At 38.9% G+C, this 12,789-nt stretch overlaps 1 protein-coding gene across 1 annotated transcript in view; it reads left to right on the top strand.

Moving 5' to 3' along the window:
* The window catches only part of LOC136865430 (uncharacterized), a 198,502-nt gene extending 185,971 nt beyond the window's left edge, over window positions 1-12,531 (top strand). Inside the window, exons 8-9 of the mRNA XM_067142406.2 lie at window positions 552-758; window positions 10,899-12,531. Of these exons, the coding sequence (XP_066998507.2) occupies window positions 552-758; window positions 10,899-11,470 (779 nt within the window). The 3' untranslated portion in view covers window positions 11,471-12,531. The remainder of the gene's footprint in view (window positions 1-551; window positions 759-10,898) is intronic.
* Window positions 12,532-12,789: the final 258 nt, after the last annotated feature.

The raw sequence follows: 12,789 nt of genomic DNA, 5'->3' as shown, positions 1-12,789 counted from the left end.
GATAATCACGTGATAGTTCTTGAACACGGTAGACCAGTGATATGGAAATGGATGAACTTGCTCATGTTTAGCTGCATTATTGATAGTATGATTTGAAGCAGATCCGTAGGCTACAGGCATTTTTTTTACGGAGCGGTCGAATAATGGTGCTGATATAGGCTTGTTGTGCTGATGGCGAGGTATTGCTGAATGCAGATTGTATCATCGTTACAACTGATGACCAAAGAGAGTATCTGAGTGCTCCAAGATCAATAAATAACAACTTGTAATTTACTATAGTTTGTGATATATCCAAATAGAAAAATTATTATTATTATTATTATTATTATTATTATTATTATTATTATTATTATTATTATTATCATCATCATCATCATCATCATCATCATCATCATCATCATCATCATCATCATCATCATCATCATCATCATCATCATTATTATTATTATTATTATTATTATTATTATTACTAAATAGCCTTAAATGTAGTTTTCACTAAATTGTATCCCTGTAACTAAATACACACTTGAACTCTTTATTTTCTGTTTCAGTCACTGCAAGTTTATTCATAGCTACAACATTATTTGCAATTTTCCGCTATGGTAGTGCAGTAACAAGTAATGTCCTCCAAGGACTACCTGCCAGCACCCCTCTGTATATCAATGTGCTGCTGGTCACACTACAAATATGTCTCTCCACAGTAGTGGGGGTATCACCTCTCTTTCAGGATCTAGAAGATAAACTAAACATATCTCGAGGTAAGATAGATTATAAATTATTTCTTGAGAAAAAAGTCTTGGTACTGAAAAATGCACAGACTTTACATATACAAGTAACTCAGTAGTTTTTTAGACCTAACACTAACCAGTTCCACTTATTAGCTCACATATAACTCACACTTTTTTGACCAAGAATAAGTGTGAACATTTTTGGTGCATGATATATGCAGGATTTGTGTTCAAAAGATCATACTCCTGATAAAATGTAAAAATTTGCATTAGGCTATTGAAACAAGACAACTGGTGTACTTACCCTATTCATTATCACTGCCTTCAATCTCCGAGCTAATCTCGCATGCAACATTTTGATCACCATCCCATATTTCATCATCCTGACTTCCGTCCAACGCATTTGCGTTGCCTGTCTTTAAGAAACTCTTCACTATAATGTCTGTGGACACCATAACCCAATCACATACGAGTTCAACTGCTGGCCTCTTTATTTTGCCTGCTGGCGTCAGCTCATGCTCCCCTCCTGCCATCCATTCGGTGTACAATTTATGGGTAAGTTGTCCTTGAAGGGCTTGTTGACGGAAACATCTAAGGGCTGTAGACAATGTGCGAGTCCACCAGGAATTACAAGAGGTCAGTTTTCATTTGCTGAAGACGTTTCTTCGTGTCTTCTACCAAGCTACAATAGAGTTAAACTAACGTATTATTAAGGTCCACCTTTTCAATAAAAAATATACAGAGTTTAAATTACATAAATGATTAGGGACTAGTTTTGATCTAATATTAGGTCATCATCAGCCTAAAGCAAAATTAAAACATAAATACCGAAGAAATCAAACAATGTCAAGACACATAAGGTCTCATAAATGTACATACCATGTGAGATATTGAGAAAAGAATTATAGAGACGTGCAGCACTATGTCAAAAAATAACTCCATGACAGAGATTCATAAAAATTCCAGTGCACATTAAAAAGATGTTAAAGATAGGAATACTGGAGTTGCTGGATAAGGAGATTAGTATATGCTGGCTCCTTTAAGATGCTGTTATCCAACTGAAGAACAACTGAGCCGAAGTCACGTTGTTTATTTACGATTAAAGTCCAGTGTGCTGTACAGCATTAAAAAGTTGTTAGGGATGGAAATCTTTCAGTTTTAGGTCAAGGAATTGTATATATACTTCCTCCTTAAATGTGCTGTTGTACATTCGAAGAACTGGGACGAAGTTACGTCGTTTTTTCTAGATATTCATGGATGTAAAAAGTCCATTGTGCATTTAAAATGTTAAAGATAGGAATCCTTGAGCTGCTGGATAAGGAGATTAGTATATGCTGGCTCCTTTAAGATGCTGTTATCCAGTTGAAGAACAATAATTTAAATCTCCAATGCCAATCATCTCGTACTTCTGCATGGTTTTGTTACAGTTTATATGTTTATATGTTTTATTGTTTAAGTGATTATGTTATCTCATGTTTATACAATTTTGACTCACCCTTCATGACCACTTTGAAACTGACATTGTACTTCGAGTCTTCATGTTCTCTCATTTAATCACACTAATGTAACACCTTGTAATATAAATGTCTACATGCTAGCCTATTTCCCACATTTTGGCTGAAGATGACGCCAAACAGCGTCGAAACTAGTTCCAAGTGTAAATATATGTTGTAAATAAATTATAACATTTATTTGTATTGAAAAGGTGGACCCTTTTAAGTTTCCTATCTTCCATTCTCAGTTCAATACGGACAAAAATGAAATTCTTTGATTTAAACTGAGCCAAAGTCACGTCGTTTATTTACGATTAAAGTCCAGTGTGCCGTACAGCATTAAAAAGTTGTTAGGGATGGAAATTTCAAAGTGTCGTTGTTTAAGAAGCCTTTCTCGTTGTCAGTCGAGATTTCTTCTGAGGACGCAGAGCACAGTTTTCTGCAAAACGTTAAGAATTTCACCTTATTTTCTTGACACGGCACAAGCCCAAAAGCCTATACAGTATCATATTTACACTTTGCTGAGCAAATAACAATAGACTAGAAATGAGGCTAGCTCATAATCCTGCATGACAAAATTAGAAAAAACAACAACTATTTACAACATGAGCTTGAAGCCCGCAATTTACAGACTTTACCCGAGTTGTTCCAGGTTTAAAAAGTTGTCGGAAATAAGAACCATCCAGGACAAGAAATTAAAGGTATGGAAATTGAAGGATAAAGAGAAGGCCACAGAATTTCAAGAAAAAATCCAGCAGCAAATACTTAAAACAGATACTGGAACAGTTGAAGAAGAATGGAAAAATTTCAAGGAATACTTGGTCAAGACAAGAGATGAGACATGTGGAAGAACAAATGGCAAAAGGAAATGCAAAGAGACACCATAGTGGAACGATGAAACAAGAGAGACAGTCCTTAAAAAGAACAATGCCTACAGAAAGTATTTCAAAACTCGAATAAATAAGGACAAAGAACTCTGTAAGTTGGTGAAAAAAGAATCTAAGCATGTTGTCAGAGCAGAAAGAGAAAAATGGTTGAATGAATGGAGTAATAAACTAAATGAAGATGTAGATGGCAACAGGAAAATGTTGTATGAAATGATGAAGTATAGGAGGAGGGACAAAGAACAGATTAATTATCTGACTAGTGATAGTGGGTATCTCATTACAGATGACAGAGAGATCAAAGAAGAATGGAAGAATTATTTTGATGCGCTGTTAAATGTGAATGATATCACAAACATTCCATTAGATAGATTAGTTAATGATGGAAGGATGGAAGACACTATAAGAGATCTGACATAGAATGATATAGAATACATATGGAAGAACATCAAAACAGGAAAATCTCCAGGCATTGATGAAGTGTGTGGTGAAATGATCAGGTCTATGGGTGATGCAGGAAAGCAATAGATGTATAGACTTTTTCACAAGATATGGAAGGATGGACAGATACCAGCAGACTGGAAAAAAGGTATCATCATTCCACTCTTTAAGAAAGGTGACAGGAAGGAATGTTCCAATTACAGAGGAATTACATTAACTTCCCAAGTGGGAAAATTGTATGAAAGGATTTTAGAAAGAAAAATAAAACCATTGATAGAATTAAAGTTATCAGAGGAACAAAATGGATTCCGGAAGGCAGATCAACAGTTGATCTAATATTTGGACTATGTCAGCTAATGGAGAAGTATTATGAACATAATAAAGTCCTTTGGCTGGCCTTCCTGGATATCAAAAAGGCCTTTGATGCTGTAAGCAGCAACAAAGTCTAGGAAGTGCTGAGAAACAGTGAAATCAATAATGACATAATAAAATGAATTGAGAATTTATACGAAAACATCAGTAGTTACGTCAAAACACCATCAGGAATGACAGAAGCCTTTAAAATAACTACAGGCCTAAAACAAGGTGGAGTTCTGTCACCTCTTCTTTTCATTACTGTGATGAATGAGATTCAACAACAAGTATGCCAAAACATTGATGACAACAAAATGAAAGTCGTCATATTTGCTGATGATATCTGTATATGGGGAGATTCCAAGGAGGAACTTCAGGATCAGATCGATGCATGGACAGTAACAGCTAAAGGGTACAGCCTAGGATTCAGCCAGGAAAAAAGTCAAGTGGTGGTTATGCAGAGAAATGGTCAACCTGAAGGTTACATTGAAATAGAGGGTGATGAAAGACAGATATGTCCGAAGATCAATGTAGGAATTGGGACTATGAATATTTTGACCCTGACTGGAAAAACTGAAGAACTTATCGATATGATGAAGAGGAAAAATCTATCCATATTGGGAATGATTGAAACAAAATGGAGAAAGGCAGGTAGCAAGATTCTCAGAGATGGCTACAAATTAGTATGGAGTGGACGCGAGGAAGAGGCCAGAAAAGCTGTAGCTTTCCTAATAACAAACGACATGAACGCCATTACCAAAGTATCCTATAAGAATGATAGGATCATTAAATTATCTATGCAGCTGGAGTCCACAAATTACATGGTAGTGCAGGTATGTGCACCACAGGTTGGATGTAGTGCTCGAGAGAAGGAACAATTCTGTCAAGATCTAGAAGATATAATTGATGAAGAAAATGTCGTCATCATTGGGAACTTAAATGCACAAGTTGGGACAGACAGACTTGGTTATGAGGAAATCATTGGACCACATGGGTTTGGGAACAGAAATGCAGAAGGCGAACAACTGCTTGATTTGTGCAGAAGAAATGGATTGATCATCAAAAATACCTTCTTCCGAAAACAAGACAGCCACAAGATAACAAGATATAGCTGGGATGGAAAACATAAGTCGCTCATCAACTAACAAAGGAGGAGGGAAATATGTAACTGATGTCGAAGTTATCCCCAGTGAGAGTATGGACAGTGATCATAGATGATTGATTGCAGACCTAAATCATGTGGCTAACACAACCCCGAAGAAAAGAAAATGAAAACGTAAAGTGAAGACTTGGAAATTACAAGAAGCCAAGCTGAAGGAAGAATATAAAATAAGGATACAGAGACACTTACCAAAAGGGGAAATGAATACAATAGAAGAAGAATGGAAAATTCTTAAGGATACTTTGGTGGGTGAAGCTAAAGACCTGTGTGGAGTAACAGGATCGACCATGAAAGAAAAAGAGACACGTTGGTGGAATGACAGAGTCAAATTCGGCAAAAAAGATGCTAGACAAAGAAAAGCAAAGAGATGCACAAGACCAAGAAATAACTAAACTACAGGAACTGTACAGGACACTTACAGCTAAGAGGATAGTAAGAGAAGAGAAAGAGAAAAAATGGAATGAGTTTGTGGAAAAGTTGGAAGAGGACAGCAGAGGAAACAAGAAACTTCTTTACAGAGTAATTAAAAACAAGCAAAGTAACCTAGAAGACATCAAGGTAATAGAGCAGGACAGTGGATCAGTAGTACGAAAGGAAGATGGAATCAGGAGAGAATTCAAGACCTTCTTTGACAAGCTCCTGAATGGAGAGGCATCAAATGTACACTGACTGACAGAGCAAATGCAACACCAAGGAGGAGTGGTTCGAAAGGGATGAAAGTTGGGGAAAAAACAGAGACGGCACGGACGAATAATTGATGTTTATTTCAAACCGATATGCAGGTTACACAATGCGCACGGCATTGACTCAGTAGGATGTAGGACCACCGCGAGTGGCGATGCACGCAGAAACACGTCGAGGCACAGAGTCAATAAGAGTGCGGATGGTGTCCTAAAGGATGGTTCTCCATTCTCTGTAAACCATTTGCCACAGTTGGTCATCCGTACGAAGCTGGGGCAGAGTTTGCAAACGGCGTCCAATGAGATCCCACACGTGTTCGATTGGTGAGAGATCCGGAGAGTATGCTGGCCACGGAAGCATCTGTACACCTCGTAGAGCCTGTTGGGAGATGCGAGCAGTAGCGGTGGGCATTTAACGTGCCTTGAATACGCACTAGAGGTGACGTGGAATCATACGCAATAGCGCCCCAAACCATGATGCCGCGTTGTCTAGCGGTAGGGCGCTCCACAGTTACTGCCGGATTTGACCTTTCTCCACGCCGACGCCAAACTCGTCTGCGGTGACTATCACTGACAGAACAGAAGCGTGACTCATCGGAGAACACGACGTTCCGCCATTCCCTCATCCAAGTCGCTCTAGCCTGGCACCATGCCAGGCGTGCACGTCTATGCTGTGGAGTCAATGGTAGTCTTCTGAGCGGACGCCGGGAGTGCAGGCCTCCTTCAACCAATCGACGGGAAATTGTTCTGGTCGATATTGGAACAGCCAGGGTGTCTTGCACATGCTGAAGAATGGCGGTTGACGTGGCGTGCGGGGCTGCCACCGCTTGGCGGCGGATGCGCCGATCCTCGCGTGCTGACGTCACTCGGGCTGCGCCTGGACCCCTCGCACGTGCCACATGTCCCTGCGCCAACCATCTTCGCCACAGGCGCTGCACCGTGGACACATCCCTATGGGTATCGGCTGCGATTTGACGAAGCGACCAACCTGCCCTTCTCAGCCCGATCACCATACCCCTCGTAAAGTCGTCTGTCTGCTGGAAATGCCTCCGTTGACGGCGGCCTGGCATTCTTAGCTATACACGTGTCCTGTGGCACACGACAACATGTTCTACAATGACTGTCGGCTGAGAAATCACGGTACGAAGTGGGCCATTCGCCAACGCCGTGTCCCATTTATCGTTCGCTACGTGCGCAGCACAGCGGCGCATTTCACATCATGAGCATACCTCAGTGACGTCAGTCTACCCTGCAATTGGCATAAAGTTCTGACCACTCCTTCTTGGTGTTGCATTTGCTCTGTCAGTCAGTGTAATTCAAAACAGAGAAGAATCTGGAAAAAGTGAAGAGCCCAGTAAAAATATGGAGCCTCCAATCACATGGCTGGAGATAGAGAAGAGCCTTAAAAGTATAAAGAAAGGGAAAGCTGCAGGAATAGATGAGTTAAGTGTGGGCATGTTAAGAGCAGGAGGAACCCCAGCAATCTAATGGCTATATAGACTCCTAAATGTAGTAAGACAGAAAAATACCATCCCAGAAGACTGGAAGAAAGGTATAATTGTACCTATATTCAAGAAAGGCAGCAAACAGAATTGTACCAAATACCGTGGCATCACTCTGCTCTCTCATGGACTAAAAATTCTGGAAAAAATTATAGAGATTAGACTATGAGAAATTGTAGAACCACTTTTAGAAGAGGAACAATATGGCTTTAGGCCTGGAAGATCAACAACAGATCTTATATTTGCTGTCAGGATGCTGATGGAAAAACATTGGGAAAAAGAGAATCCTTTATATCTATTGTTCCTTGACATCGAAAAGGCCTATGACAGCATACCAAGGGAGCTTATTTGGGAGTGCCTGAGAAAGCTCGAAGTTCGAGACAGTCTAATTTCAAAAGTTAAGGTACTTTACAAGAAAACCAGAAGCTGTGTACAAGTCAGTTCTGGACTGTCAGACTGGTTTGAGACAAAAAGAGGAGTACAGCAAGGTAGTGCTTTGTCACCCCTATTATTTATTATTGTAATGGATACCATATTAAAGGCGCTAAAAGAAAAGGGGGCAACAAGACTTAAAACATTTGCATTTGCAGATGATGTAGTTATTTGGGGTAACTCATAGAAAGATGTAGAAGAGAGACTGCAGGGGTGGAGTCAGGAGTTTGAGAGATATGTATTAGACATCAACAAGGCTAAAATGGTGGTGTTGAAGGTACAGAAGGGTGGCAATCAGCCAGAAATCATGCTAAATGGCACTGAGCTGGACAGTGTCACAGAATTTAAGTACTTGGGTAGTATAATGTCCAAGGATAACTTAGCTAAATATGAAGTAAACAATCGAATCAGCAAAGCAATACATTTTTACCTCCAAGTAAGACAGCTACTATGGGATAAACAAGTACCACTCAAAACCAAGATGACACTGTATAAATCATACTACACCCCTATCCTCACATACAGCCTGGAAGCCGTTACATTAACAAGAAAAGTCAACTCGAAACTCCAAGCAGCAGAAATGAAGTTCCTATGCACAATGATCCAGAAGACCAGGAGGGATAAAATCAGGAATGAAAAAGTCAGAGAAGACGTAGGACTAGAAGACTCCTTGCTCCAGAAGATCCAAAAGGCAAGACTGAAGTGGTTTGGTCATGTGAAAAGAATGAGTGCCAACAGGTCTGCAAGAAAGGAGTATGAAAGAGAAATCAGGGGAAAGAGACCAGTGGGCAGACCTAGAGAAAAATGGACAGACTTAGTGAGGAAGGATGTAGAGGAGAGAGGTCAGGATTGGGAGCGGATTGTGAACGAAGAATGGTTCGTGGACAGAACAAAATGGAAGGGGCTCTTATACCACACCTGGGAAACTGGAGTTGGTCAACGATGATGGTGATGACATTCAAGTAATCAAAAATGGGAAAAGTGATGATGAGGGTAACTTTTCAGTTGTACTAAAGCAGAATCATTAGCTTCACCACTGCTCGATGAGGTACATTCTTACCTGTATCCTACAATATCCATCACTGCTGGGTACATTCTTAAAATTACACACAGATATTTCTTCAAGTGCCTCTGTGCAGCATCTTTTCAGCAAATGCAGAGATGTACTTTCCCCCCATGAGGTCTAGGCTTAAGCGAAGAAAATTTTAAGAGCCACTTTCTTATAAAGGCAATGGCAAATTATTTGAAATACTAATAGTCACTAACTAAAATTAAAATGGTGCAAAATAATAATTTTAATGTTCTAAAGTACAGTATCATGTTTAGTCTCAGTTAGTGATGATGGCCATTTAATGTTTCTATGCTAAAAAAGGAAGTAATATATACTTCCTTGTAAACTGTGTTATTGTTATCACCAAGCGAGTGGCTGCACAGTGCAGGTCTCATTACCTTATACTTTCCTTAAGCAAGGCCATTTATTATTATCTGTGTCTACCTTGACCTCTGTTTCATTTGATTTCTAATTCTATGGATTGTTTTGACATTCTTTCCTTATTCAGCCATATAAAATGTCCAGACCATCTCACAAGGGAACTGTTTGGGTTGGACGACAAAGATTGCAATGAAAATTAGTAGGATGGTCAATTAGGACATGATATAATAATGTTATTGGTTTTTACATCCCACTAACTACTCTTACAGTTTTTGGAGATGCCGAGGTGCTGGAATTTTGTCCCACAGGAGTTCTTTTACATGCCAGTATAAATATACCGACCCGAGGCTGATGTATTTGAACACCTTCAAATACCATCACACTGAGCCAGGATCGAATCTGCCAAGTGGGCTCAGAAGGCCAGCAGCGCTCTACTATCCGAGCTACTCAGCCAGCAATTAGGACATCACAAACTTAACAGTAATACAGTAATAATTCTGCTATAAAATAATATTCACATGCTTATTATTAATTAATTTCGTGTGGCCATTTCTAGCCAAGTGCAGCCCTTGTAAGGCAGACCTTCCGATGAGGGTGGGCGGCATCTGCCATGTGTAGGTTTCTGCGTGTTATTGTGGTGGAGGATAGTGTTATGCGTTGTGTGTGAGTTGCAGGAATGTTGGGGACAGCACAAACACCCAGCCCCCGGGGCATTGGAATTAACCAAGGAAGGTTTAAATACCCGACCAGGCCGGGAATCAAACCCGGGACCCTCTGAACTGAAGGCCAGTATGCTGAACATTCAGCCAACGAGTCGGACTATTTACATGCTTACAAACAGTAATTTTTTGCTGCTGTTTTAAATTGTATGTGGTGTATTGAAAGCGTCAACTGAAATAAAACTTTGTAGAATGACCAATTAAGACAGATGAACATCGCTGCATGCCTGCTGTTGTTATAAAGACTGTCCACACCATGACAAAATGACAAATGACTCTGCAAAAAGGAATCTGGCAGGTTCCTACTTTGTGACAAAGATTATCATGTTTATACATAGGTGACCAAGATTTCATACTGCAGTAGATAATATTTTACCTTCCGTTATAAACGATACAGACGTATTAAAACTCTAATCACTTGATAAATTCATATATCTACTGTATGTGTGTACAGATTTGTAAAGAGTGAAATTCTGTTGGTGTTGTCTAAATTTCATTTTCTATATAGAGTGTTGTATGTACTTTTAAATTAGAACTACCAGCATATTTTTACAGTGCATTATGTCATCATCAGCTATATTCTCTGAACTCCTCAGCTATTTTTCAGTAATCATTTATAACTATATCATCAATTTTATAGCAAATCAATTCCATTAAATGTAGGATATGTTAACTCATCACATATCCAAGTTTCATTGCAATCTGTTTGGTCCAATCCAAACCACTTCCTTGTCAGTCTGTTTTTCTTCATTTTAGCCTTAAAAATTCAGTTATACAGTAGTATTAAATAGACTCTTCATTTGACTTTAATTTGTCATCAGGTAAATGTAACATTGATGAGACTCAATTCTTAAAAGAATTTCTTAAACAGTTCCACCTTATTCAATACTTGATTGTACTTGATGAAGTACTGTGGAACTGTTTAATAAATTATTTTAAAGAATTGAGTCTCCTCAATGTCATACTTCGATACGGAATACAAAATGAAATTTATAAGCTGTGATAAGGTAAATGTAAGAAAATTCCTAAGGAATTTAATGAGTTATAAAATGTTTTCAATTACTGTTTCAGAAGCTAACTGGCGACGCTGTGTGCTTCGCACATGTCTGCTGTTGTCGGCCATCCTACTTGGAGAAATTGTACCTCGCTTTGACTTACTGATGGAGTTAATTGGAGGTACTCTCACAGGGCCTTTGATGTTTATACTTCCACCGTTGCTTTATTTTAAACTCCGTTCCATGAATTCTGAAGTAAATTCTTGCAACTTTGAAGCATTATTTCCAGAAAATGAAAAGGAGACTGTACTCCGTTATACTGAAGTCCTGAATCCCAAAGAGGCGTCTGCATTCAGAGAGGCAATAGCCACTCACAAACTCTTTAGCGATACTGCTTATCGAAGATTAGAAGATGATACCACACTATCACCACCTTCTCCAGGATGCTGGAGAAGACTTACTGAAGTAATAGACAATTTCTTATCATTGGAAGGAGCAACAACTGTTGGTCCAATGACACGGTTTGAACTAACAGTGACAATAATCATAGTAACATTAGGTGTTATAGCAACCCTAATTACCACAGTCTTCAGCCTCTGGGATACAATAGCATATGCAAACTTTTATCCACCATGCATTTTGAAATGAAATTAAAAAATTCTGTCCACCGATTTATTTCCATTTATATCACATTTATGAAATTTTTGTATAGTGATATCCACTACATACTAATGATAATACTGTGGTAAATTGTGGACTTCACTTCACTTACTTATACAAGTCACCATATCGGAGTGGTTGCTTCCTTAAGTAGGCTATGGCAATTATTGCAAGTAATAGTTGTATTTATAACAAAGAACTTTTATTTGCTATTTGCTTTACGTCGCACAGACACGGATAGGTCTTATGGCGACGATGGGACAGGGAAGCCCCCTAGGAATGGGAAGTAAGTGGCCGTGGCCTTAATTAACGTACAGCCCCAGCATTTGCCTGGTGTGAAAATGGGAAACCACGGAAAACCATCTTCAGGGCTGCTGACAGTGGGGTTTGAACCCAATATCTCTCGGATGTGAGCTAACAGCTGCGCGCTTCTAACCACATGGCCAACTCGCCCGGTATAACAAAGAATGAGGTAAATTGGCATGGTTACCAGGTGTCCTAGTTTTTACATGACAGTGCTGTATTCTTGCCAAATGTCCCACATCCTGAGCAGTTTCTATCCAGCATGGCAATTGTCCCATATTTCACTGTATTTTGAACCTCAAAATAAATACACCAGCATTTCTATCTCTGAAGAATACCAATGGCTTTATTTCTTTCAAAGAGGACAGATTCCTTCACTCTGGTTTCTTTCTCTGTTGTGAGAGTTTGTTGCCTAGTTCTTTTCGCAATTCTTGGATTTACAGTCTTTTGGATATGACACTTAATAGTGGACAGCTACCTGAGGTAGTCTGAGTCTACCTCTTGGTTGTGTAAAATAGTCAGATTGTGAGAAATATAAATGTTCTTTTACTTGATTAATTCTCTAAATTTGTCTTCAGTGTTATGCAAAGATGTTTATAAATTAGCTAAGAATGACAAAAGAATCTTAACAGCTGTTCAGAGGAATGAAAAATATACTGAGCCAATATGAAGAACTGGCAAAACTTTAAGTTTCTGTTTATCTGTAAATGTTAAGGCATTTATTAATAAATCAGTATAATAATAAACTTATCATTTTTAAAATGAAGTTTACAACTTGAAGAATATGAGTTTTGTTGATACCTTGATTGCATATCTGTTCCATATTTTGTTTTCAGGCACCTGACAACCCTGTATGGTAACTTGGTTACCTAACTGTACTTTAAAAGATTACAATATGAGCAGATGTTACTATAGTTGTTTTTCAATGGAAACTGTATTACCTAGTTAATAGCACTTTCTGCCAGCTGTGGTCGACCATTCCCACCAAGTTTACCTGATGTCTC

The sequence above is a fragment of the Anabrus simplex genome, chromosome 1 (assembly GCF_040414725.1).
Source record: "Anabrus simplex isolate iqAnaSimp1 chromosome 1, ASM4041472v1, whole genome shotgun sequence".
In the NCBI taxonomy this organism is placed as follows: domain Eukaryota; kingdom Metazoa; phylum Arthropoda; class Insecta; order Orthoptera; family Tettigoniidae; genus Anabrus; species Anabrus simplex.
The sequence above is the reverse complement of the archived record's forward strand: the minus strand, read 5'-3'. Positions and strand labels throughout refer to the sequence as shown.